We start from the raw sequence: 24,718 nt of genomic DNA, 5'->3' as shown, positions 1-24,718 counted from the left end.
GCAGTATCCATGACACTGCTCTTGAAAGTCAATAACTTGCAAGTGCGAAAACAGCACACGTTAATATGTGGCTGTTAAAAGGTGGGATTGGGCTTTTTTAAAAAAAAATAATACTCTTAAAAAATCACTCCACCGTGGCTGGCATGTGTTTTGCAGAAGTGATGAAGTAGAGGGTACAAGAACAATGCATTATGGGAGCCCTCTTTTCCTATCAAGCATTGTGAATAATTTGTTGATAAACTCAAACATTCCATGGTATTTATTCATCAATAGTAGAACTTGGCTTTGCAGAAAAATTATTTTCCACTTCAGAATTATTTGAGAATCATTGAATTGCTTTTGAACAGGAATGCTTAGCTTAAGTCTTTGCAACTGTTAGAAAGTGAAAAGAGGTAGCTATATCAACAGAATAGCCTTCTCCTGTGATGTTATATATACATACATATGCACACTATGTCTGAGACACATATTTTTAAGTTGGGTGTCAGCATCATAACAACATATTTGCTTCACTCTCTGTTTCTGTACTGTAAAGTAAAAATGGCTTTGATAGGGCATCTAAATGAATAGATTGGAAAACCTGAGATAGGTGTTGTCTCAAGTATCTCGTACAAAGCCTACTGAAATCAATGAAAATATTTGGCTCAAGCTGAATCCTATAAAGTGATAAATGACTTGAAGTCAAGTTTAGTGATCCAGATTCTGTGTGCTTTTCTGTCTGTGGCAGCTGATTTAAATGAGGCTGCTGTCACACACACAAAGCATTTAGCTGTGCAGGATTCTATACAGCCTGGCATTGCATTTATAGAGTTCTTCTCCAGTGCACATTCTCCTACACATTGTGTGCCTGCGCATCGATGACTGTGGCCCAGAGGGAAGCCTTGCTGGTGGATAAATGGTACATATGTGGCAGCAAGCGCATGGGATAAGGATCTGTTAATCGTGATGCTGGGTTGCATGGATGCCTGATCATTCTTCCAAGTAAAAGGTAAAGGTCCCCTGTGCAAGCACCAGGTCATTCCTGACCCATGGGGTGACGTCACATTCCGACGTTTACTAGGAAGACTTTGTTTAAGGGGTGGTTTGCCAGTGCCTTCCCCAGTCATCTTCCCTTTACCCCCAGTAAGCTGGGTACTCATTTTACTGACCTTGGAAGGATGGAAGGCTGAGTCAACCTTGAGCCGGCTACCTGAAACCAACTTCTGTTGGGATCAAACTCAGGTCGTGAGCAGAGCTTTTGACTGCAGTACTGCAGCTTACCACTCTGCACCACAGGGATTCTTCCAGGATCTCACTTAAATCAGACCCAGGAGATAGATTCTCGGAGGGGGGGAATGGTTGAGGCAAGAAGAGTTCATCACCTCTCAGATGCACTCTCCTGTTGCTGTTAAAATTTTTAACCCCTGCTCTACTATTTTTAGGGCTTGGGAAATTTGGTATTGGAAACACATGGAACTGCTGCCCTGGTCTCTAGGCTTTAGAATCCTCTACAGCAGTGGTTCCCAAACTTTTTGGGCCACCGCCCCCTTGGTTCCACACAAACTCAACTCCAGCACCTCCTTCCCTGTCCTATAAAAAGCATTATTCAAAATGGGTTTGCATGACTCACTAAAGATAATAACAATAAAATTTCAAAACAGTAACAATTTCACATCTGTCAAAATCAACTTCAAACTTTTTAGTTGAAATTTATTCAACAAATCTGATGAACTTGATCCAGTGGTATCAGCTCTTCAAAGTCGGGGGGGGGGGGAATTCTGATAGTTTCCACCCAATTTGCCAGCATGATGCCATAGCTCGATCTATTGTAAATTAGTGAACAAACAGTTGAAGGGGCCCACCTCTAGCGCCCCTCTTCTGCCCCCTTGCCTCTTAGTGCCCCCCTAGATAATCCCACCGCCCCCCAGGGGGTGGTACTGGCCACTTTGGGAACCACTGCTTTACCATATACTGAATGCAGATGCATAAGTTTGCTTTTTCTGTAAGCAAGGCCAAGCTGGGTGTGAACATCTCCCATTATTTCCACATAGTGAACTTGTCTTCTGAATTTGTTTTATTGATGTAGAACATTTTTATTCGCTCCCTCTCCAGTGACCTGCTTGAGAACTGAGGCTCTTCTTAGGATCGCAACGGTGTGTTGTAGTAACTCAGTTTTCTTTTTCATAGACAGTTGTCCTCATCCAACATGTTGCTGATATAGATGTGCATCCCCAATGCTCACCAGCATCTACTGTACTTGATACATGTGGTTGTTGCAGATGGGGATACGCATTCTCATCCATGTTACAGGAGACATATCACAAGTTGAGATGGTTGGAGCCCTACGCAACTAGTTATGGAAAAGTTCAACAGTCAATATGCTTTATCCAGTAGCTCCCTTCCTCTTAGTAAGGAGCCTTGTTTTGACAGACCAAGCCAATGTTACATAGGTCCATGTATGTGTATATATAGAGATAACATATATATTGTTGTATTGTCCAAATAGTCGTATGTTATGTTTCTACAGCAGATAATACCACCTAGTAAGTACAGCCACCTATGTCAGCTTACTCTGAGCAGCTTTGCTGAGGAATAAACACTTGCTCAGCTGTCCTGTGGATCAGCTTTGGCTCTAGTGGCACAAACGCTGTTTTGCACCCGGTGCTGCTAAAGTCGTAACCGATGGCGTGGAAAAGGCGTGACCTGTCCTGCTTGTCGTTCATTGCCATTACTACATGGACCTTTGGTGCCTCCAAAAAATATGGTTGCTCAGATTGGATGGTCTTATTTTTTTATTTTTTTTTGGCTAGGCTGGAGTACTAGCAAATCTCTGTGGACAGTGGCCCCGGCCCCTTGCGCTGGGTGGGGGTCCGGGTGCTTCAGCATATCGTCTAGGACCGAGATATAAGTTGTCTCTTATCAGCAATAGATTTCCATGACATTCAGAGCTGCTCATTTCTTTTAGAACCTCTGTTTGTGTTGGTGTCAAAGGTGGACTCGGATCCTTCTGGCAACGCCCTACCTGTTCCCCAGTGCTGGGTAGCAACACGCCGGCCTTCTTGCCAAAACATGCATCTCGCTAACCTTGTCTGCTTTGTCTGAAGCCTTTTTGGGTGCTTTAGGCTCTTCTGTGTCTTAAAGCTTGAGCTAGGTGTACGTTCAGATTCAAGTAGTCCTGTACAATATCTATGAGATAATGACTAGGGATAGCTTTATTTTTTTTCCCATTTCGAATGGATATTTAATTACACAAAAGGAATTTTGATTTTATTTTATTTTTGGTATATGAATATTCAAAATAAAATGTTAATTTTTGGTTTAAAATGATAGCTATGCCTGTGTCTTCTTCACTTACAATTGGGTGGGGGAAGGTTTCCCTTCAATGGGGCTAGGTTGTGGTGTACATGTAAGTGGCTAGTGTCTGGAAGAACTGCCTTTGGGGCACCTGAAGCGGTCAAACTGCAACTAATTTCCTCCTGTATTTCATGAGTGGCCATTTTTCAGGTCCCACCTGCCAGCATGGTCATTTATCTCCTCGGGCCCATCAGATGATAGTAACATGGGCAATTAATTACTTTATGCTGTTTTCCCTAACATTCTATTCCAAGCCTATTTACTAACATTGGGGGCCAACTTGGAGTAGAAGATACAGTGCTGGACTACAGCAGGCAACCCAGGTTCAAATCTCACTGGGTGGCTTTAAGCAATCGTCTTCGCAAAGTCAATCTCAAAGGGTTGTCAGGAGGGTAAAATGGAGGAAGAGCTAACCACATATAACGTCCTGAGGTCTTTGGGGGAAGGGCGGGATGAAAATGTACTAATCGATCTTGTTTCTAAGTGCTGTGGGAGACTAACAGAGAGTAACCTTAGCACAGCATGATCTACAAATTTGTTGTGATTGAAATTTGTAGCAACAAACATCTCACATCACCTGAAGTCAAGGCAACTCTTCAGTAAAGGAATAGTATTGAAAGCAGTGGGATGTGGGGAAATCTGATTTTTGACAGCTATAGTTGTAAGGTAAAGGTAAAGGTCCCCTGTGCAATCACGGGTCATTCCTGACCCATGGGGTGACGTCACATCCCGACTTTGTTTGCAGGGTGGTTTGCCATTGCCTTCCCCAGTCGTCTTCCCTTTACCCCCAGCAAGCTGGTACTCATTTGACCAACCTCAGAAGGATGGAAGGCTGAGTCAACCTTGAGCCGGCTACCTGAAACCAACTTCTGTTGGGATCAAACTCAGGTCGTGAGCAGAGCTTTTGACTGCAGTACTGCAGCTTAACACTCTGCGCCACGGGGCTCCTAGCTATAGTTGTAACCCAGCCTAAACTGAATATGGATACTGAATATTGTAAATTCTTGAAAAACTTGGTCTCAGCTTCACTCTAGGGTAGCCTGTGGATAGGGAAGAAATACCTTTTTCCACCATCCCTCACTCCTTTGTGCTGCTGGCTAAGGTTTTAACACCTAATTGAAGAGCATACACTTAGTCTAGGCAATGACACACACACAAACAGCTATGAAGGGATATTTTGACAAAGCAACAAAGAGGCTAGTGCAGATTTTGTCAGATCTCGGAAGCTAAGCTGGGTCAGTACGGTAGTTAGATAGGAGACCACCAAGGAAGACTCTGGAGAGGAAGGCAATGGCAAACCACCTCTGCTTCTCACTTGCCATGAAAGCCCCTTGCTAGGGGGCTTAAGTTGGTTGCGACTTGACAGCACTTACATATGCAAGAGAAGTAAGGAGGCATATAGCACATGCCAAGAGAGGGGAAATCAGAAGAAATGCGCAAAACCGTTGATTTGGAGAAAAATTCTTGAAGCTAGAAATTTGAATAAATACACAAGACTTTGTTTTCCCAGGCTAAGAGAATGCAGGGGTTCTAAGTGACATGTTCCCACCAATTTTTCCACTCAATATTGGCCAATTCTCCTTATCTCACATGGCATTTCTCTGGGCAGGTCCCATGATCCCCAGCCAAGCCACATTTGGTGTTCAAAGAGGACACCTCCTTGCATTTTCAACAGCAGAAAAGCTGGTTGGATCCAACCCATATTGTAGAACTTTTTTGTATTTTATAAACTCTTTATTAATGAGGTGGCCAGCTGCAAACATTAGCAAAAGAGCCAGTTATATAGTTAGGTATCTAAACATGAAGGAACACCAAAAGCCCTTCATTTCTCAGTGCCCTGGCAGCTATTCCCTCCCATCAACCTTTATGATAAAATGAAATCACCAGCCAAGGATATTTACCCCATTACTGAGGAAATTCGACTAATTGGTAAATTGGAACAGCTTATTTGATAAATAAACAAAGACTAATACCAGTATTGCCCTCTGCTGAAAGATGTTCTTTGTGTGCATTAGAAGCGTGCATTTCAAAAGCGCAAGGTGTGAAGCAGGCGGCTCTGTGCGGTTTGATGGTTCATAGCTGCTTTACGTGATGACATTGGTGGTATATACCAGCAAGAACAGTGTGGAACTATACTGGCAGTTTAATAAAATCATTCATAGGAAAGGGGAGGTTTCTGGAACATGTTGTATGCGTGTGCAGCGGGCTTTTTCCTGCTAGTTATGCATATGTTCCAATGGTCCTTATTTTTCAGAGGCAATTCCAGGTTTTTTTGTCATTGTTCCTGGTAAATCTCATAGGGTTGCGAACTCCAGTTTGGGAAATCCCTGGAGATTTGGAGGTGGTTCTTGGAGAGCATGGAGTTTGGGAGGGACCTCAGCAGAATATAATACCATAGAGTCCATCCTCCAAAGTTGCCATTTTCTCCAGGGGAACTGATCACTGTGTTCTGGAGATCAGTTGTAATACCAGGCCCCACCTGATGGTTATCAATTAAAATCAATGTTTCATTTTTTTAAAAAATTTGTTTTGTTAACGTTTTATCATCTTGATGTATTGTTTAGGGTGCAACTCTATAAATTAAATATCTGAGCAGGAGGGTGAGTGCATCTTGTTCGTAGTGCATACGCATGAAAAGACATGCATGTGAACTACTTGGCTTTAAGTAATGCAAAGCCTTCCATATCACGGATTGTAATGGCTGAGGCATATTTTGAACTGTTGATAACACCGTGTAAGGCAATTACGTGTGGCTTTCACCCAGTGGCCCCAATTTTTGGAATTTCGAGAACAAGTAGAGAGCACTGCCACAAAATATCTTCCAGAGGCGATGGGAACAATCACAACATGGCTGCCATGGAGACCGCTATTTCTGAATGGATGCTGGCTGTAGACACAAAGGTGATGATGCATTGGGTTCTGTTCTGAAGCACCTCCTGTTCAAATGAGGTGGAGAAAAGGTAGGACTGGCTTTTTGCTTTGCGAAAGAATTACTTTAGAGAAGAAGCAAATGGCTTCCAGAAAATACACTGGCAGGCACCATGTTGCCCTTGGGTACCAGGCTGGGGATTGCTGCTTTAACCAAAGAAGTAGAGGTGTGCATATCAGTTTACTGAAATTTTCTAAAAACTTGAAAAATACCTTTTCGGTATTTGGGGGGGGGTTGTTTTACCATTATGAAATTTGGCATCAATACAGGGAGCTGAAAAAGCAGATTCCCAAATAAAGCTGAATTTTTGGGCTGCTTTGGGGGGGGCACCATATCCCCATCTTCCCGCATCTTCCCTCTCCCTTACTTACCTGCCATTGACACCAATCCAGCCTGCGCTGCTTCTCCGGACTCCAGAGGAGTGGTGAAGGCTGGATTGCTTTGAGATCTGCCCTGCTGGCCTTCTCCGGACCACAGAGAAAGCGGGCAGGGGGGATCTCACAGAAAGCCACCCCCTGCCCCTTCTCCGGGCTCCAGAGAAGGGGCAAGGGGTCGATTGCTTTTAGAGCCATCCCACTGGCCTCTGAACCCTGGAGAAGGCCGGAGGGGCAGATCTAAAAGATTCAAGGGGGGGGTGTATTTTTCAGCTTTGGGTTTATTAACTCAAAATTTTTCAAAAAAAATCCAGGTTTTCGGGATTTTTCAAACATTTCTAGGTTTGATAAACTTGAAGCTAAAAAATACCAAAAAAATTGCTGCACAGCCCTACAAAGGAGTAAATCTTTCTTGCCTTTTTAAATGCTAACTTTAGATATTTATTGAACAATCACAGAAGGACATACTAGATGGTTTTCTGATGACAGATTTACTTCTCTGCCTTCAGTTCAAGCCATACTCATGAATCCACTTCCTAAGATTTTCAAATGCCTTCAACTGATAATGAATGTTATTGATTTATAACCTGCTTCCCCCCCCCCCGAATGGGGACACAAAGCAGTTAGCGTTGTCCTCCTCCGCTCCATTTTATTATCCCAATAACCCTGTGTAACCCTACTAAAAGTGTGTGACTGGCCCAAGATCACCCAGCAACTTTCCATAACAGAGTGGGAATTCGAACCTGAATCTCCAAAATCCTGGTCTGACATTCTAACCACGTACCACACTGGCCATGAATATTGCCATTGTCAAGGGTGATTGAACCATGCAAGTCCAAAAGAGACCTGTGGACCACACACCCTGCATCAGAGCCTACTACAACTTTTATTGAAATCCAGATGAAAGGGATTATGACTGAACCTTAAGAGCGTGAATAGACCTTCACTATTTCCTGCTTTGTGACAGCACTGAAGATTGATGTGATACTTCTAAATATTATTCATTAAGTCCAAATGAAAACCATGTTGAAAAGATCTTGGTTTGGCTAAAACATCAAGTTCGCGCCCTCCAACGTTTCTGAGAGGAAAACACATACACCCTGTATGTTTCACATTAAGCGAACAAGGAATTTATAGACTGATAGCAAGCAAGTCAAACGAGTGAGGCATTTCCATATGGTCTGAGAACATGCCCTGACAAAGAATGTTTGAAATATTATCTTCTAAATGTGCACTTCCCTACAACAGGGAATACATATTTTTCACACTTTAGTTATCATATATGTGTATATTGCTATAGTCAAAAGATGCCCAACTCCTGTCTACTATAATGCTCAAAAAATGTAAACATTCAGTTGATCCTGTTAAAGAATGAGGCAGCAGACTAGCTGGTCTACATTGTCCAAAATAGGTATGGTTGGCAATTGGATTCTGACAGAATCCCAAAAAGATCAGTCTGAATGAGCTAAACATACAAACGCGCATCTGATTGCCAAGGACTAAATCTGGATGGCCCAGGCTAGCCCAATCTCGTCAGATCTGGGAAGCTAAGCAGGGTTTGACCTGGTTAGGGTTGCCAGGTCCCGGGAGGTTTTTTGGGCGGAGCCTGAGGAGGGCATGGTTTGAGGAGGGGAGGGACTTCAATGCCATAGTGTCCAATTGCCAAAGTGCCCATTTTCTTCAGGTGAACTGATCTATATCGGCAGGAGATCTCCAGCTAGTACCTGGAGGTTGGCAACCCTAGACCTGATTAGTGCTTGGATGGGAGACCACCAAGCAAGTCCAGGATTGCCATCCAGAGGCAGGCAATGGCAAAGCACCTCTGTTCATCTCTTGCCTTGAAAACCCTATGGGGCCGCCATAAGTTGGCTATGACTTGACAGCACTTTCCCCCACCAGATCTCAAAAGTGCCCAACAAGCATTGCTTGTTCCATTTGAAACTTCAAACTGGGATGATGGAAGAGGGCAGGTCTAGAACTAAAGGGCAGACATTATGAGGAAGCAGCTTTCAACTAAATTGTAAAAGAAATTTAAGAACATAAGAAAAGCCATGCTGAATCAGACCAAGGCCCATCAGGCCCAGGAGTTTGTTCACACAGTGGCCAACCCGGTACCTCTAGAGGAAGACCACAACAAAACAACTGCAGCACCATCCTGCCTGTGTTCCACAGCACCTAATATAATAGGCACATTCCTCTGATACTGTAGAGAATAGGTATGCATTATGACTAGTATTCATTTTGGCTTCCTAATGGTAAGAGATGTTCCATAGTAGAACAGACGGCCTTGGGTTGTGTTGGATTCACCTTCACTAGAGATCATTAAGCAATGACTGGATGGCCAATTGGATAGGATGTGTATTCATGGACTGAGTAGTGGGTTGGACTAGGTGATCTCCACCGTCCCATCCATGTCCAACACTATGACTCTATTCAGAGGAGTTGCAAAATTATCTCCTGTATCTTCAATACTGTCTCCTTATAATAATTAATGTCTATAATTGCTGTATTAAATTCTGCTGATACAAATGTTGGTATGTGTGCTTAATATAAAGTAATAACATTGATGTCAACACTGACATGCAAGGAAGATTGAGGAGTGGAGCCTTCTTCCCATACAGGTATATGGTGCATTGTACCATATTATTGCACATTCAGCAGATTGTGCTCTTGAAGGAAGTGTTTGTCAAAACATATCTGACTTCCCCAGACATTTATTAATTTATATATTTTAAACATTTTATGGAATCATAGAACCATAGAGTTGAAAGGGACGACCAGGGTCATCTAGTCCAATCCCCTGCACAATGCAGGAAATTTACAACTACCTCCTCCCCACACCCCCAGTGACCCCTACTCCATGCCCAGAACATGGCCAAGATGCCCTCCCTCTCATGATCTGCCTAAGGTCATAGAATCAGCATTGCTGACAGATGGCCATCTAGCCTCTGCTTAAAAACCTCCAGGGAAGGAGAGCTCACCACCTCCCGAGGAAGCCTGTTCCACTGAGGAACCGCTCTAACTTTCCCACCACTCTAATTATGCCACCTTTCCTTCTGATCAGCTTCTCCCTTGACATCTAGTGCTTGTATGATACTTTATGTACTGAACTGAGGAACTCTTGGATACTGAATTACTGAATGCTTCACACATGTGAGGATTTTTTTGCAATTGATTGCTTACTATGTATGTATTTTATGTCAAGTGCTGTTTTGCTATACATAATCAACCCATACATGCAATTAGAAAATGAGTACACGGTGTCTATGAATTCATGTGTTCCATAAGAGAAATAAGAGCAGGCCTGCTGGAGCAGACCAAGAGTCGATGTAGTCCAGCATCCTATTTCCAACAGAGGCCAGCCAGAACCTTCCAGGAAGCACACAAGTAGGTCATGAAGGACATAGCTATGCCCCTCTGTTTGCCTTCCCACAGCAACTGGTATTCAGATCATATTCTCTGAATACAAAGGTTCCATTTAACAACCCTGGCTAATAGCCAGGTGAATCTGTCCTGCTTGAAAGGATTTTTTTTAAAAAAAATATCCTACCATGGGCTGTAGATGGCAGGCAATGGTGGTTATGAGCTGGGGAACAGCCAAGCTAAACCTAAAAATAGATGTTGAACGAAATACTTATAGTGTGAGAGGAAGTATTTTCTGCCATGGTTTTTATCATCAATCTATAAATGGATCTTGCACTGGCAAGCTCCTTTGAGAACATTCTCAAACATCTTCTTGGTCTATCCTCCAACACAGCAATATATATTTTTTGCCAGAAAACCACCTAAAAGCCTTGTCAGCTTGTGCATGGGAGCCAGATGTCTCTGGATCTACTGACTAAGTAGTGCTAAGCATCTGCTCTGGGACTGTGCCTAAAGGAAGGACAACAGTCTCCACAGCATCACTGAGAACCAACTCTCAAACCACCCTTCATTTACTTATAAGAACTTCTACAACTGTCTCCTCAGAGCCAGCGTGGTGTAGTGGCTAAGAGTGGTGGACTCTAATCTGGAGAGCCGGGTTTGATACCCCACTCTTCCATATGAGCGGAGGACTCTAATCTGGTGAACCAAGTTTGTTTCCCCACTCCTACCCATGAAGCCAGCTGGGTGACCTTGGGCTAGTCACAGCTCTCTCTGAACTCTCTCAGCCCCACTTACCTCACAAGCCAGCTGGGTGACCTTGGGCTAGTCACAGCTCTCTCTGAACTCTCTCAGCCCCACTTACCTCACAAGGTGTCTGTTGTGGGGAGAGGAAAAGAAGGTGATTGTAAGCCAGTTTGATTCTCCTTAAAAGGTAGAGAAGGTTGGCATATAAAAACCAACTCCTCCTCCTCCTCCTCTTACTCTTCTTCTTCTTCTTACACAACTATGTAATGTGTTAGGGATCAAGAAAGGCCTTCCCGTCCCCTGTCTTTCCACAAGTCATCTTAGTGAAAACATATTGGGGGGAATTGGGTTTTTGTATCTAAGGACCACTTGGGCTAATTGAAAGTTCACTTCAGCTACTAGCATTTGCAGTGCTACCTACTGCTCCAAAGGAATCCCTCCTGAGGTTATGCAGGTATAAATAGTTAAGCATCCATCACACCACCAGAGAAGTATGCTCAGAGGAGAACACAGAGTAGAAAGTTTGTTTCAGGCTCCAGCGAATTCTCAAATCATCTTGTAATTATTGCAGGGTCTCCTCCGCATTTATTACCAGCCACAACACCATTCTCCAGCCTCCTCTTGGAGTGGCTGAGGGAAGGGCCCTGAGCTTGTGACTGATTTACGACACTACAGGTTTGTTGGTGTGGTCCTTACATAGTTTGAGCAGCCAGAATGGGCAAGGAGCCAGCGCACAAGTAGTGGCCTTCACCGATTCCAAGATCTTGTTGACATGTATCACGGAAGCTGGGACAAAATGATCCATGAATAGACCAGGTGGTATATTAGTCCTGTCTTCTGATGCGTCTGTGTTTCAACTGACATCCAGACCAGAGCATAGTGTGTGTGTGTAAAGTGTAAAGTGCCTTCAAGTCGCAGCCGACTTATGGCGACCCATTTTGGGGTTTTCATGGCAGGAGACTAACAGAGGTGGTTTGCCACTGCCTTCCTCTGCACAGCAACCCTGGACTTCCTTGGTGGTCTCCCATCCAAATACTAACCAGGGCCGACCCTGCTTAGCTTCTGAGATCTGACGAGATCAGGCTAGCCTGGGCTATCCAGGTCAGGGCAGAACATATTTGTGATATTTTATCACAGCTAATTGTCTCTTCCTGAGACAACAAAGGCTAGGATTTTGGCATCGACAGTTGCTAAGGTAGCTTGAACAATCGGGATGGTTGCGAGCTAGCGGATGCTATAGTAGCAGAGTGGCAAATATTTCTTTGCTGTCATCACCACTGCTTTATAGGTCTTCCGATGGGCTCTGTAGTGTAATCTATCAGATCTGGTACAGGTTCGTTGCCAGCATAATTCTAGACATCACTCAGCCCTCTTCAGGTCACCCATTTTAGTGGTAAACCCTACTTTCCAAATAAAATAGGCATTCTTTTCGCTAGGGTTGCCAACCTCCAAGTGGTGGCTGGAGATCTCCAGCTATTGCAACTGATCTCCAAGCGACAGAGATAAATTCACCTGAAGAAAATGGCTGCTTTGGAAGGTGGGCTTAGTGGCATGAGACCTGGTTGAAGTCTCTCTCCTCCCCAAACCCCACCCTACTCAGGCTCCACCCCCAAAATCTCCAGGTATTTTCCAACCTGGAGCTGGCGATCCTACTGCTGGCCCAGGGCTTGGGAGACCCAAGTTTAAATTCACTTAATCCAGGAAGTTCACAGAGTGGAAATGGGCCAATCATTTTCTCTCAGCCAAACCTGCCTCACAGGATTGGTGTGAGAATCAATGTGCAGCAGCAGTGAAAAAGGCAAACTTCATGTTGGGGATTATTAGGAAACGGATCAAAATAAAACAGCCAATATTGTAGTACCCCTCCATATATCTATGGTGTGGCCTCTTTTGGGATACTGTGAACGAATCTGGTCACTGTATCTCAGAAAGGGTATCACAGAGCGCCTTTTCTATGATGAAAGAACCTGTGACTTTTCCATTTAGAAAATTATTCATTAAGTGGAGAAAATGGATAGAAAGAACTTTTCTCTCCCTCTCCCATAATCCTGGGACATGGGGGCACACAATGAAGTTGATGGACAGTAGATACAGGACAGATAAAAGGAAATGGTTCTTTACTCAATGAGTATTTAAATATTGGAATTCACTATCCGTGCACATAGTGATGGCCACAAGCATAGATGGTTTTAAGCAAGAGATTAGCCAGATCCATGGTTACTAGCCATGGTGACTACAAAGAAGCTTGCAGAGGGACTATATTAGTCTATGGTAGCAAAATAGAACAGAAGTACAGTGGCACTTTTTAAATTTTTTATTATTATTTTTCAAAAGATATAATCAAACAATTAAACAATTAATAGAAATCATCGAAAAAGGTAAAAAAAAACATTGAATTATTGTTGAAAATACAAATGTAATTAAATAAAATAGACTTCCCCCCCATCTCCTTCTATCTCATTATAAAGTTATATACCCTTTTGTATAAAGTTCTAATCCTAATATTGTCACATATATGTGAGTAAATTTCTTTATCAAAAACAAATAAAATGAATTCATGGTATCAAAGCATATATAATTATTAGTTATCTTGAAATCGATCTTGTTATAACAACTATATATTTTAATCTAAAAAACATCTCTAGTAATAGTACAAAATGGATTAGATCAGTGAATAACCCTTAAATTCCCCCATTTGAAGTTCTTCTTCACAATAGATTCTCCATGCCTCCCATTCACCCATAAATTGTGTATTGTCTTTTTGATTTATCAGTGCCGTAAGCTTATCCATTTCCATCAGTTCCAGCATTTTTTGTATCCAATCTTTTTTGTCTGGAATGTCCGTTGATTTCCAGTTGGCTGCATAGATCAATCTTGCAGCAGTGGTGGCATAAATTAAAAATGATCTCTGAGTTAAAATAGAGTCTGGTATCATACTAAGTAACATCATCTCAGGTGTTTTGGGTATATTATTCTGTATAATCAAACTTATTTCATTATAAATCATGTCCCAAAAATTTTTTGCTTTATCACTAGTCCACCACATATGGTATAATGAACCTATTTCTGTATTGCACTTCCAGCACTTGGGGACATTGATTTGTAAATCGTTGCCATTTTTGGGGTGTTAAATGCCACCTATACATCATTTTGTAAATGTTTTCTCTTAATGATTGAGCAAGAATAAGCTTCATGTCTCGAGACCAAAGTCTTTCCCATTTATCCAACAGTATATCGTGGCCCAGCATTTGTGCCCAGGTAATCATAGTAGGTTTTATCCGTTCTTGCTCACAATACATTTCTAATAATAGTTTATACATCTTGGATATTAGATGATCATTTGTATCCAATAAAAGTTTTTGAACAGTTGATTTATTTTTAGAAAACCCTGTTTTCAAGTCCTGAATATAAACGGAGTTTATCTGATGGTATTGAAACCAGGTCAAAAGATCCTTTATTTCATCATAATCTTTCACAGTGGGTAGCCGTGTTTGTCTGCAGTACTAGAAAACAGCAAGAGTCCAGTAGCACCTTAAAGACTAACAAAAATAATCTGCCATAATCTTTCAGTGAGCATTTATTACCTTCCCACTTTAAAAGGTCTTGATACGTGATGAACTGTGCAGGCCTAATACAGTGGCACTTTTAAAGTGAAAAACATTTTTTCCAGCTTGAGTTTTTGTGAAAAATAGAGAAAGGTCCAATTCAGAGCCAGTAACCTTTGTAAAAAGTGTGCTCCCTCTGGTGGATAACAAATTATCTCTTTCCCTCCACCACTTTCACTTCTTTCAGCAATAAAAGCACTATGCTGGAACACCTCCACTTTTATTCCTTGTCTGCAAGGGGTCTAGACTCTATCAAGAGACTAAACTCCTAGCAGAGTCACTCAAGGCAGAATGGTCACGGCTGAGACACCAGACAAAGACACAACCACCCACTTCAGGGATCAACGGCCTCATCCGCAGAAGAGAACAGGCAGTTCCTATGATGATGAGGGCAGAGGAATCCTTGAAGGCTAGCTACTGGGCAGCAGCAGTAGTGGAAGGTGACACTGGCAGAGGATCTTTCATAGACATCGGCAGTGCCACTACAGCTAACCCTGGTTAATACTGCGCAGAAGAAGGCACTGGTAAACCACTTCTGACCAACCCTTACCTTGAAAACCCTATGATGAGACAATCCAGTGCTACATACCAGGTACTTTCTGATAACAGGACCCAACTACATGTTACACAGTCCTTGCATTGTGTTTGGGTCATCACGTTATTCTGTTTTGGGGGGCTGGGGATGGCTGACAGAGTGGCAAAGTCTAATGGAATCCAGCAAATGCTACCCATGCCCCGAGAGAGTAAAAGTTATGTATGACACAGCAGTTCAAGTGCTAACAGATTCTAACAAGAATGTTTACACTTTTTTATGGTCTTGAGAAATTGCTCTGCAAAGCAGCCTCGCTCGAAGTGGCATCTGGGTCCTGAACAGCATCAAGAGAGTGTGGCCCATGTTCTTTCTGTGACATCTGTTCTGCATTTACAGACTGCCACAGAACAAGGATTCACACTGCAGCTTATTCTTGCGGGCCAAAAGGCTCCTGGTGTTGAAATGTATAGAATCTAGGTAGTAAAATACCAGTTTTACAAGGTGTTCTTTTACTGCTCTCACCAGTTTTAAGCACACATCAAGGATATAAAACATTGATCCAGTTGCCAATAAAATCCCATTCCTTTAACAATACTGGGCATCTGTTTTCAGTGAGGCACTGTGAAAAATTCCATTCTTTCCGAGTCCCAGCATATCTCAACATTGTTCCCACTCAGCAGAAACAATGATGGGGATATGTGTTTACAATAGGGTTGCCAACCTCCAGGTACTAGCTGGAGATCTCCTGCTATTACAACTGATCTCCAGCCGATAGAGATCAGTTCCCCTGGAGAAAATGGCTGCTTTAGCCATTGGGCTCTGTGGCGTTGAAGTCCCTCCCTGCCCCAAACCCCGCCCTCCTCAGGCTCCGCCCCCAAAACTCCCATTGGTGGCGAAGAGGGACCTGGCAACCCTGGTTTACAACCATAACACCTCACTGAAATTGTCTGACAGTTATATGCATTTGGTCATCTTTAAAAAAAAAACACATTGTGAATGTGATATGTAATTCTTTGAGAATTGTGAACAATTCCCTTTTGCCAGTTGAGATGGTGGGCCCCCAAGCCTTTTATGGCATGTGGCCTATCGGACAGAAGCCTATTTTGAAGATCAGCTAAACCGGGGCTTGTGGATTTAAGCTGCTTTTGTTTAGTTAGCATTAACTAAACTTGAACAAAACCAGCTGAAATCTTTGTATTCTGCCCTTCTTGGTGGTGGGATCAGGTTGCCTTTTCTTTCCTAACAAGACTCTTCTGAAATACTCTGGCTGTGATTGATCAGCTCTGTAGTGTGCACACAGCCCCCACATGTGCAAAGAGTTAACACTCTCTTCTACAAGATGGAACTTCATACAGGCACAAACCAGGAAATATGGACTGTTTCCCTCTTCCGGATGATAACGTGAAGTTCCTGAGAATGGGATGGGGAACTGGGCAGCTGTTAAGAAACACACACAAAATTTGGATGTGATAAGAACATTGCATATTTCTCATGATACTATCCTATCCATCATTCACCACCACTAGCAGCAGTATTTTTGCAGGCCTGAAAAAAAATCGGCAGGAGGTATAATGCAATAGTATTAAATGACCATAGCAATATACCAACCGTCCGTTGTTGTTGTTTTTAAGCTAGCAAAAAGCACTCTGGTGTTGGTGGGGGGAAAGCAGGGAAAATGCTTTTGTGGGGGGCCCTCATTGCTACCATGAATATTTCTGTATTCAAAAGGGGCATTAAGTTCACAGTTTCTAACTGAAGCAGCCTTTACATGCCCTTTTTTGAAATGGTGCTTTTAGAAATTATAGCAAATGGTTTTGCTTCCTCCAGGTTTGAATGACTTCTTGAAACACTGATATTAGAATATGCAGCCAAGAAGGGGATGGGAAAGAGAGTTCCTAATGGAAAGGGTTGGAACTTTCCACTTTTTTGTATGAATACATGTGGATCAAATATCGTTTCACCTTCTAACTCTCTGTTCCTTCTTGCTTTATATTCCAAGGACTGATCTGCCAACCCTTCACTACAATCTTTTCACTTTTCTTTTGTTGAAAAGTTACTGTATTGTTATACACATTCTCGGAAATGAATTATTCATTAGAAGCAACCGCTTAAAGAACTGATCCACAATCAGCGCCTTTCTTTCAGTACTTTTAATGGCCAGGGTGGCATGTAGTTGCTCCTGGGTGGTCACAGCTGCAGCTCCAATTCTGACATCACACTTCAGGGAGCGTGGGTGCGGGTGAAGTTTGCAATTCCCCTGCTCCCTAGGGTATTTTTGACCTTATAAATCCTTATATTAGGTTCAGTCAGAAACTTTAGCGCTGTTGACTTGGAACAATGTTCCTGATCTCCTCCTCCTCCTGACTCACCTGAATCTTCAGAGGCTGGATCCAAAGGTGGAAGACATTGCTGGGCTGGAGCTGTGGTTCAATGATAGTGTCTTCTTGACATGCAGAAGGTTCCAAGTTCAGTCCCTGGCACCTCCAGTTAAAAGGCTATATCAATAGCTTCAACAGAACTTGAACACCGGTTTTGGTGTGAGTGGAATGGGCTGCACCCTAGTTTTATAAATTGATTTTTTTCTGTTAAGTAAACATTTGTGTAAGAGATTTTTTTTTTTTAGCCTTATATCACAAAACCTATAATCATATAAGTAAGGACATATTTGGGGAGAGAAGGCAGCATGGTATAGCCTGATCTCAGCAGATCTCAGAAGCTAAGCAGGGTTGGTACTTGGAAGGAAAACCACCAAAGAAGGCTCTGCTGAAGAAGGCAATGGAAAACCACTTCTGCTTCTCACTTGTCTTGAAAGCCCCTAGCTGGGGTTGCCATAAGTCGGTTGCAACTGAACCCATACTTTCCAGTTGGGAATATATGCACCAGCAGTCTCCATGCTCAAATCAAGTCCCACCCCTTTAAATGCTGCTTTGTAATTAGCTTACTTTGCAGTGCTCACTGTGAGACGAAATCCCCCCCCGAAAAACCCCAAATGCCTCATAAAAAAGCATTTTAAGAACAAAAAAATTGAGCAATCTGAAGGAGGGGGAAGCAAGCCTCGGTTTTAAAAAGCTTTTATTTTGCTCAGAAAGAGCTCCCAGGAAGCAGGAAGCATTTTAATCCGTGCCTCTTTACATGCTGCTTTGTGACTGGCTGTGATAGAAAGCAAGCTTCTGTGTCCAGTGCTTTGCCTTCTGCACGAATATTTCAGCCAAGCTGAGCTCAGGGGAAAGGGAAGAATCAGGTTAATAGAGAGATGGGAAGATGCAGACATTGTGAGGGCTGGCAGCAAGGTCATTTCTAATGGACAGAAAACTCATGCAGGACTCCAAGGAATAACCGAGTCAGACAGGGAGTGATCGTGAGTCCAAGTACTCATGCATAAATGACCATAGTTGCTTTCTCTACGAACAAGGTTTGTAGCATAAGAAGAGATATCCAGTTAGTTTCCATAGCATTTATTTCCAAAAGCTTCTGATCCCAACAATTAGTAAATGAACAGCAATACCAACTTTTAAAAATGTTGTTAAAGAGGCTAAATGGTATATATGTTTGAACATCAATGTGAAGATCTTCAGTACGGAAGTCATAAGGTATCTCAGTGACAACCAAGTCAGTGATAAGAACAGAATGAGTCCCTCACTAATAAAGGATGAGACTCTAAACCAATGGGGAACTGCTTTGAGCTTCTCAGATAATCATCAGGTACTAGTCTGAGCCCCGTGGCACAGAGTGGTAAGCTGTGGTACTGCAGTCAAAAGCTCTGTTCACGATTTGAGTTCGGTCCCGACGGAAGTCGGTTTCAGGTAGCCGGCTCAAGGTTGACTCAGCCTTCCATCCTTCCGAGGTCGGTAAAATGAGTACCCAGCTTGCTGGGGGTAAAGGGAAGATGACTGGGGAAGGCAATGGCAAACCACCCGTTAAAAATAGTCTGCCTAGTAAACGTCAGGATGTGATGTCACCCCATGGGTCAGTAATAACCTGGTGCTTGCAAAGGGGACTACCTTTACCTTTACTGGCCTGAAAGGAGTGGTGACATGCCTGGAAAGCTAGGAGACTAGAATATAAATAAGGCTTCAATCCTATGGTGGACACTTACTTGGGAACAAGCTACATTAAATCAGTGAAGCTTACTTCTAAGTAAACATTTGTAATATCATTTGTTATGTAATCCAAATTGTGTCAGTAGAACTTCTTAGACCAATGTTATTTCATATAATAAAAAGTGGAGTTGTCACCCAGTTAAAGAATCAATGGATTATATCTACACACATCTGCTTATGAATAAAATATACCAGAAGAAAAAGTATACTTTCTTTTTAGATGACGCATACATGTGCCACAGCAGGCACTGTTTTAAAAGAGACAGTTTCTCTCACATGAGGGATAAAATGGAGAGTGCAGTATTGAACAGTGACCGGAGAGCCCTGGGCTCAAATCCCTACTCTGCCATCAAACTAGTTTGATCATCTTGGTTGTTCCAGAGAGGCCGCAGTATTAGTCAACTGTAGCAAAATGAAACAGAAGACCACTGGCGCCTTAAAGATGAACCGTATTTGAGCCAGCATGAGCCTACATGAGTCAGAGCTCACTTCCTCAGATGCAATAGAAAGAAAGAAAATCATTTCCCTAATTTTTAAACAGAAATGGAAGGAGTTTCCTCTCCCCCCAACTTCTGCAGTTGTCTGAATAAAAACAAGGAAAATTATTGTCTTCCTTTCGGTTTTGTCGGAGGTAATGCACGATGACTCATGAAATCTCATGTTGGCAAAAGTGTTGTTCATCGTTCAGGCGCCACACTGGACTTCTGTTTTGTTTTGATAACATCTCGCAGCCAAATATACTCAGGGGGTTTGTTATGAGGAACTGGAGAGACCACGTATGTCTTCTTTTGAGCCTGGTGGAGGAAAGACACAATTAAAAAATTAGAGGGAATGGTGGCACCAGCCAGCCACTGGTTTTGTGCCAAAAATAATTCCAATTCATTTTTAAAATCTGCTGTCTCATTCACAGTGCAATCCTAAGACGTTTAAACTCATTCCAGTCTAAGCTCATTCATTTCAATGGGCTTAGACTGGAGTAACTCTCCTTAGGATTGCATTGTTAGTTGATAAAAAGATTTTTAGCTGACTAAACATTAGGGTCCTAGTAAAAAAGTAAACTTTAAAAATACAGCACTACAAAATAATACCATCCCAATAACTGGCAAAAGACTAAACAGCAACTCCCTATATAATGCCAAGTTTCGGAAATCTGTTAGTTTTAATTATATGTTAAAAAGTAATTTGGAAATCTTTATCCGGTAATTATATTTAAAAAGTCTCTCTTTTTTTAATACAAGCAAACTTACGGATTTCATGGCTGCAATATAGGCAAACCATTTCTATGGGATAATGATCAATTCCAAATTTCATTTTCATCTAGTTTTTTTTTTTTTTTAATAAACTCTCATTAGAGATTGGGGAAGTTTCTCTCTTTTAGCAGCCAATAAGGGATCATGGTTTCTCTCTCTCTCTCTCTCTCTCTCTCTCTCTCTCTCTCTCTCTCTCTCTCTCTCTCTCTCTCTCTCTCTCTCTCTCTCTCTCTGCAGAGTACAATGTAAATGCATGCAACCAGTTCTCCAAGTTGGCCTCAAGTAGAGTGGTTCAAGCAGTTGCTACGAGAGACATGGCTGCTTCCATCCTAGTCCTGAACACGTCTTGACTATTGCAAGAAATGGGATTCTAGCCTAGGATGGCCTAATCACTACAACCTAACAACCTACTAGTGCCCTGTATCATGTTGATAGGTGGTGCTACAAATATGTAGAAACATTTTCAGGGTATGTGCCTTGAATTTATGGACTTTAATTAACAATATTTTTCCCTTTAAAAAAATCAGAATTGTCCATCTGCCTGGTTCAGGAGGAGAACAGTCAATGCCAGTGAAATGGTCTATCTTTTTAAAAAAACAAAAACAAAACAACGCTATTATTTTCATTGCAAGATGAGTCCTTCGTTCAAAGTCTACTGGTTTGTTTAATTCCCCATTCCTGAAGGGGGAGAACTCCTTTGGAGCCAGCGTGACCCTGCACTGGCATAGGTGCCACCTTATCACCTTATCTACAGCGGCGCAGGGGTAAACATGCCAGCCCCCGCCCCAGCACAGCCATGCCGGCAGCATACTATCTCAGAATCTGATGTAGGGTGTGTGGGGGGAAGGATTCCCGGGGCGTTCCCAGGGTGGAGCTAATTTTGGCAGCTTCCAAAGCCCTTTTGCCCTGGGAACACCCCCTTGAGCGGAAGCCTCTAAGGAAGCGGCATGGCTCCGTCACACCCGGCCTCCATGGATCTACACCCCCCCTTCAGGATTGTGCTCTTAGACAAGAACTCCTGTTCCCAGCATTCACCAAAGTAGGAAATTTTATCGCTGAAGTTGTCAGACTCGTGGTGGCCAGTGGTAAGAACAAACCCATTTCAGAAGGCTACCTTGCAACAACGAAAAAGGACTGCATGAATACAGATTGAATTGCTACTGAAGAAGCTCAAGTGCTCATTTCTTGAAGGGTCCAGATTTATTTTCCAGATCCCATCAGATTAGGGTTGCCAACCTCCAGGCAGTATCTGGAGATCTCCTGCTATTACAACTGATCTCCAGCCGATAGAGATCAGTTCCCCTGGAGAAAATGGCCACTTTGGCAATTGGACTCTATGGCATTGAAGTCCCTCCCCTCCCCAAACCCCACCCTCCTCAGGCTCCGCCCCAAAAACCTCCCACCGGTGGCAAAGAGAGACCTGGCAACCCTACATCAGATTCTGAGATAGTATGCTGTTTTATTTGGATTATTTCAGACCAGATTTTGGAGAGCCCTTAATTATAGCTCCCCATTACCTGGACTATTTTTCCCTGCTTGCTGCCATATTTTTTTCCTATACTATATATGCAGTCGTTTGTTATCTCAACATAGTTCAGATGATAATTCAAATGAATCATAACCTCCAGAGCTGAAGTTCTCTCTCTGGTGTCCATTTACCTGCTGGCTGAAGGTAGTGTGGCTGGTCTTTGAAGTAGTATCAAGAATGTATTAACACAGGGAGAGCCAATCGAGGATATTTCCAGTGCTTCCAGCACGCACAGTACGAGTGAGCAGCGTAGCATTTGACTGGGTGCTTCTTCCATGTCCTTTCAAATGCTGTTTCCAGAGATTAAACATTTCCCCTACCTAATGATCCCTCACAATGTCCAGTTTAGCTGAAAGGCTCTCTAAACTGCCTGCATTTGCTGGCTGCACAAGACTGGAGAAAGAGAAAGCTGCTTTCCAAAAGGGGCTTTACCCGTCAGGCATGCCACTGAAGCCGCTGCAAGTCACCCTCTGATTTAACAGAGGCCTGTTCAATTGTTTCCTTGGCCGGCAGTGGAGAGTCCAGGTTTCTGTAGCTCAGGCTGGACAAAAAACAAAAGCCAAAAAGGGACATGGAGCAAACTAAATCCATAAGCCTGCAAAGGAGGACAAGAAGGGAGCTTACAACACCAGTGTAGTGATGTAGCTGCTGGTGTTGGAGGAGGTCAAATTCCCACTCAGTCATGAAGCTCACTTGGGCCAGTTGTTCTGTTTCATCCTGGCCTACCTCGCAGGATTGTTGTGATCATAAAATGGGGAAGGGGAGAACCCTGAATGATGCCCTGAGCTCCCGGTATGAAAGGAACTCCCTGCCCCAGGATGTGGTGATGGCTGCCAGCTTGGAAGGCTTTAAGAGGGGAGTGGACATGTTCATGGAGGATAGGGCTATTCATGGCTACTAGTCACATGAATACTAGTCATGATGCATATCTATTCTCTCTAATATCAGAGGAGCATGCCTATTATATTACGTGCTATGGAACACAGGCAGGACAATGCTGCTGCAGTCGTCTTGTTTGTGGGCTTCCTGGAGGCACCTGGTTGGCCACTGTGTAAACAGACTGCTGGGCTTGATGGGCCTTGCTCTGATCCAGCATGGCCTTTCTTATGTTCTTATGTGGAATCAAAAGGCAATCGGTATTCTCCTGAACTTAGGCAGGAATAAACAGTGCTTGGGATGGGGGGAATTCCGAGAATGCATAAAAGGGGTGGCTCTCCAAGGTGATCGTTTTTGCCAACCTTATAGACTATGTAATTTTTGAAAGGCCCATCAGTGGAGATGACAGAGTTGCTAAACTGTGCAGAAACCAAACTACATGGGAAACAGTTTGCCTGAAGTGGTTCAACTGGCCTGATTTTAAGGTGTAAGTAACCAACAGTTTGGTCAAAACCATTCTGATCCAGATGTATGCCACTGTAGACACACTGTTTCACATGTCATTCATATTCCACCGTCAGGTAGCTCATGACACTTCATTGCTGAGACGTGGAAGGGTTGCCTTGTTCTCCTTACTGATGAATTTACCAGGGAAGGAATTCCACTATGGATAAAGAAAATCCCACTTACATGGTTCTGAGAGGCAGAAATAGCCAAGATCTTCTGCCTCATGGTCTTTCAGTTCCACAGGTCCCTCTTTAACGTGGTCATCACATTCCACTACAACTATTAACTGTGAAAGAGACAAGTGAGAGACAGAGTCATATCTACTTAAAGGTTACATATGCAGACTTTACTGAAATGTATGGGAGCTGCATAACTAACAATGTAATCATAAAAAAAAGTTTCACCCTTCTAAGTCCCATTGAAGCTAATGGGCTTAGAAGAATGTAACTGTTTAGGATTTCATTGGAATCTTCCAGTCAATTGTTTCGCTGAGACTTGCACAACAGAACCTTTAAGTTTACGGCATGCCCTCTAACACCTCCAGTTTCAGAAGGTCCATAAAATTTGTTTGTTTTGTTTCAGGTTTATCCATAAAACTCATACGAACAGTGCAGTCCAAATATTACCCTCTTTCCAATTGAGTTTCTTGCACATCCAAAGATTCTCTTCTCAAGGCCAACTCTCTATGCCCCCACCTTCAGAGGGGAGGTGGTTGGTGGCTGGGGACTAAAACAGGGCTTTTGCAGTGGCTGCACCTTGCCTTTGAAATGCACTCCCCATTGAGGTTCACCTGGCACAGAAGAAGGAGGAGGAGGAGGAGGAGGAGGAAGAACCTTCTTCTTCTACAATATGGAAGATATCCAACTTTCTTTTCTTCAAACATTGTTTTGTATTCTCGGATCTGTATCATCAACAGTTCTTTGATTAGAAGCTGGTATAGACCAGCTTACTGCTTCTGCCTGGTTTGCTGCCATAAAATTCAGATTAGTTTTACATCTCTCAGAATCTCTTCCGCCTCTTTTGCTCTGTCTGTGCTCTGATTCTTTTGTTAGTGCTTGCAGCCAGCTGTTGGGCTCCAAAATTGCAGAACTAGGTTTTTCTATTCCAGGCTTGACTGAATTAGGGCATATTAAAGCTTGTATTTTTATTTAAAAGGAAAAAAACAGCTTGAATTACTTGATGAGGAATATCTTATAACAGACACCAGACAATTTGCTCTCTGTAGCATTCAAGCTTTATATCCTCAACCTCCTTTGCCCAAAATAAACATTTTTACTTAGTTTTCCCTTGTGCCACCATTTTTTCTCATTGGCCCATTTTTTAAATTTACTAATTTTTAGGGTTGCCAGGCTCTAGGTAATCCTAAAGGAAATAATACTCAGTACACAGCCACTGATAATTACAAATATTCTAGGTAATAGCAGAAGAGATCTGTTCACCTGGAGAAAACAGCCGCTTTGGCCATTGGACTCAATGGCATTGAAGTCCCTCTCCTCCCAAACCCCGCCCTCCTCAGGCTCCGCCCCCAAAATCTCCCACCGATAGCAAAGAGGAACCTGGCAACCCTACCAATT

General features: G+C 42.8%; 1 protein-coding gene across 1 annotated transcript in view; it reads right to left on the bottom strand.

The window, feature by feature from the left end:
* Nucleotides 1-22,231: 22,231 nt before the first annotated feature.
* The window catches only part of EGF (epidermal growth factor), a 54,147-nt gene continuing 51,660 nt past the window's right edge, over nt 22,232-24,718 (bottom strand). Inside the window, exons 21-22 of the mRNA XM_056855024.1 lie at nt 23,328-23,430; nt 22,232-22,302 (exon numbers count right to left, since the gene is read on the bottom strand). Of these exons, the coding sequence (XP_056711002.1) occupies nt 22,298-22,302; nt 23,328-23,430 (108 nt within the window). The 3' untranslated portion in view covers nt 22,232-22,297. The remainder of the gene's footprint in view (nt 22,303-23,327; nt 23,431-24,718) is intronic.

The sequence above is a fragment of the Euleptes europaea genome, chromosome 9 (genome assembly GCF_029931775.1).
Source record: "Euleptes europaea isolate rEulEur1 chromosome 9, rEulEur1.hap1, whole genome shotgun sequence".
In the NCBI taxonomy this organism is placed as follows: domain Eukaryota; kingdom Metazoa; phylum Chordata; class Lepidosauria; order Squamata; family Sphaerodactylidae; genus Euleptes; species Euleptes europaea.
The sequence above is the reverse complement of the archived record's forward strand: the minus strand, read 5'-3'. Positions and strand labels throughout refer to the sequence as shown.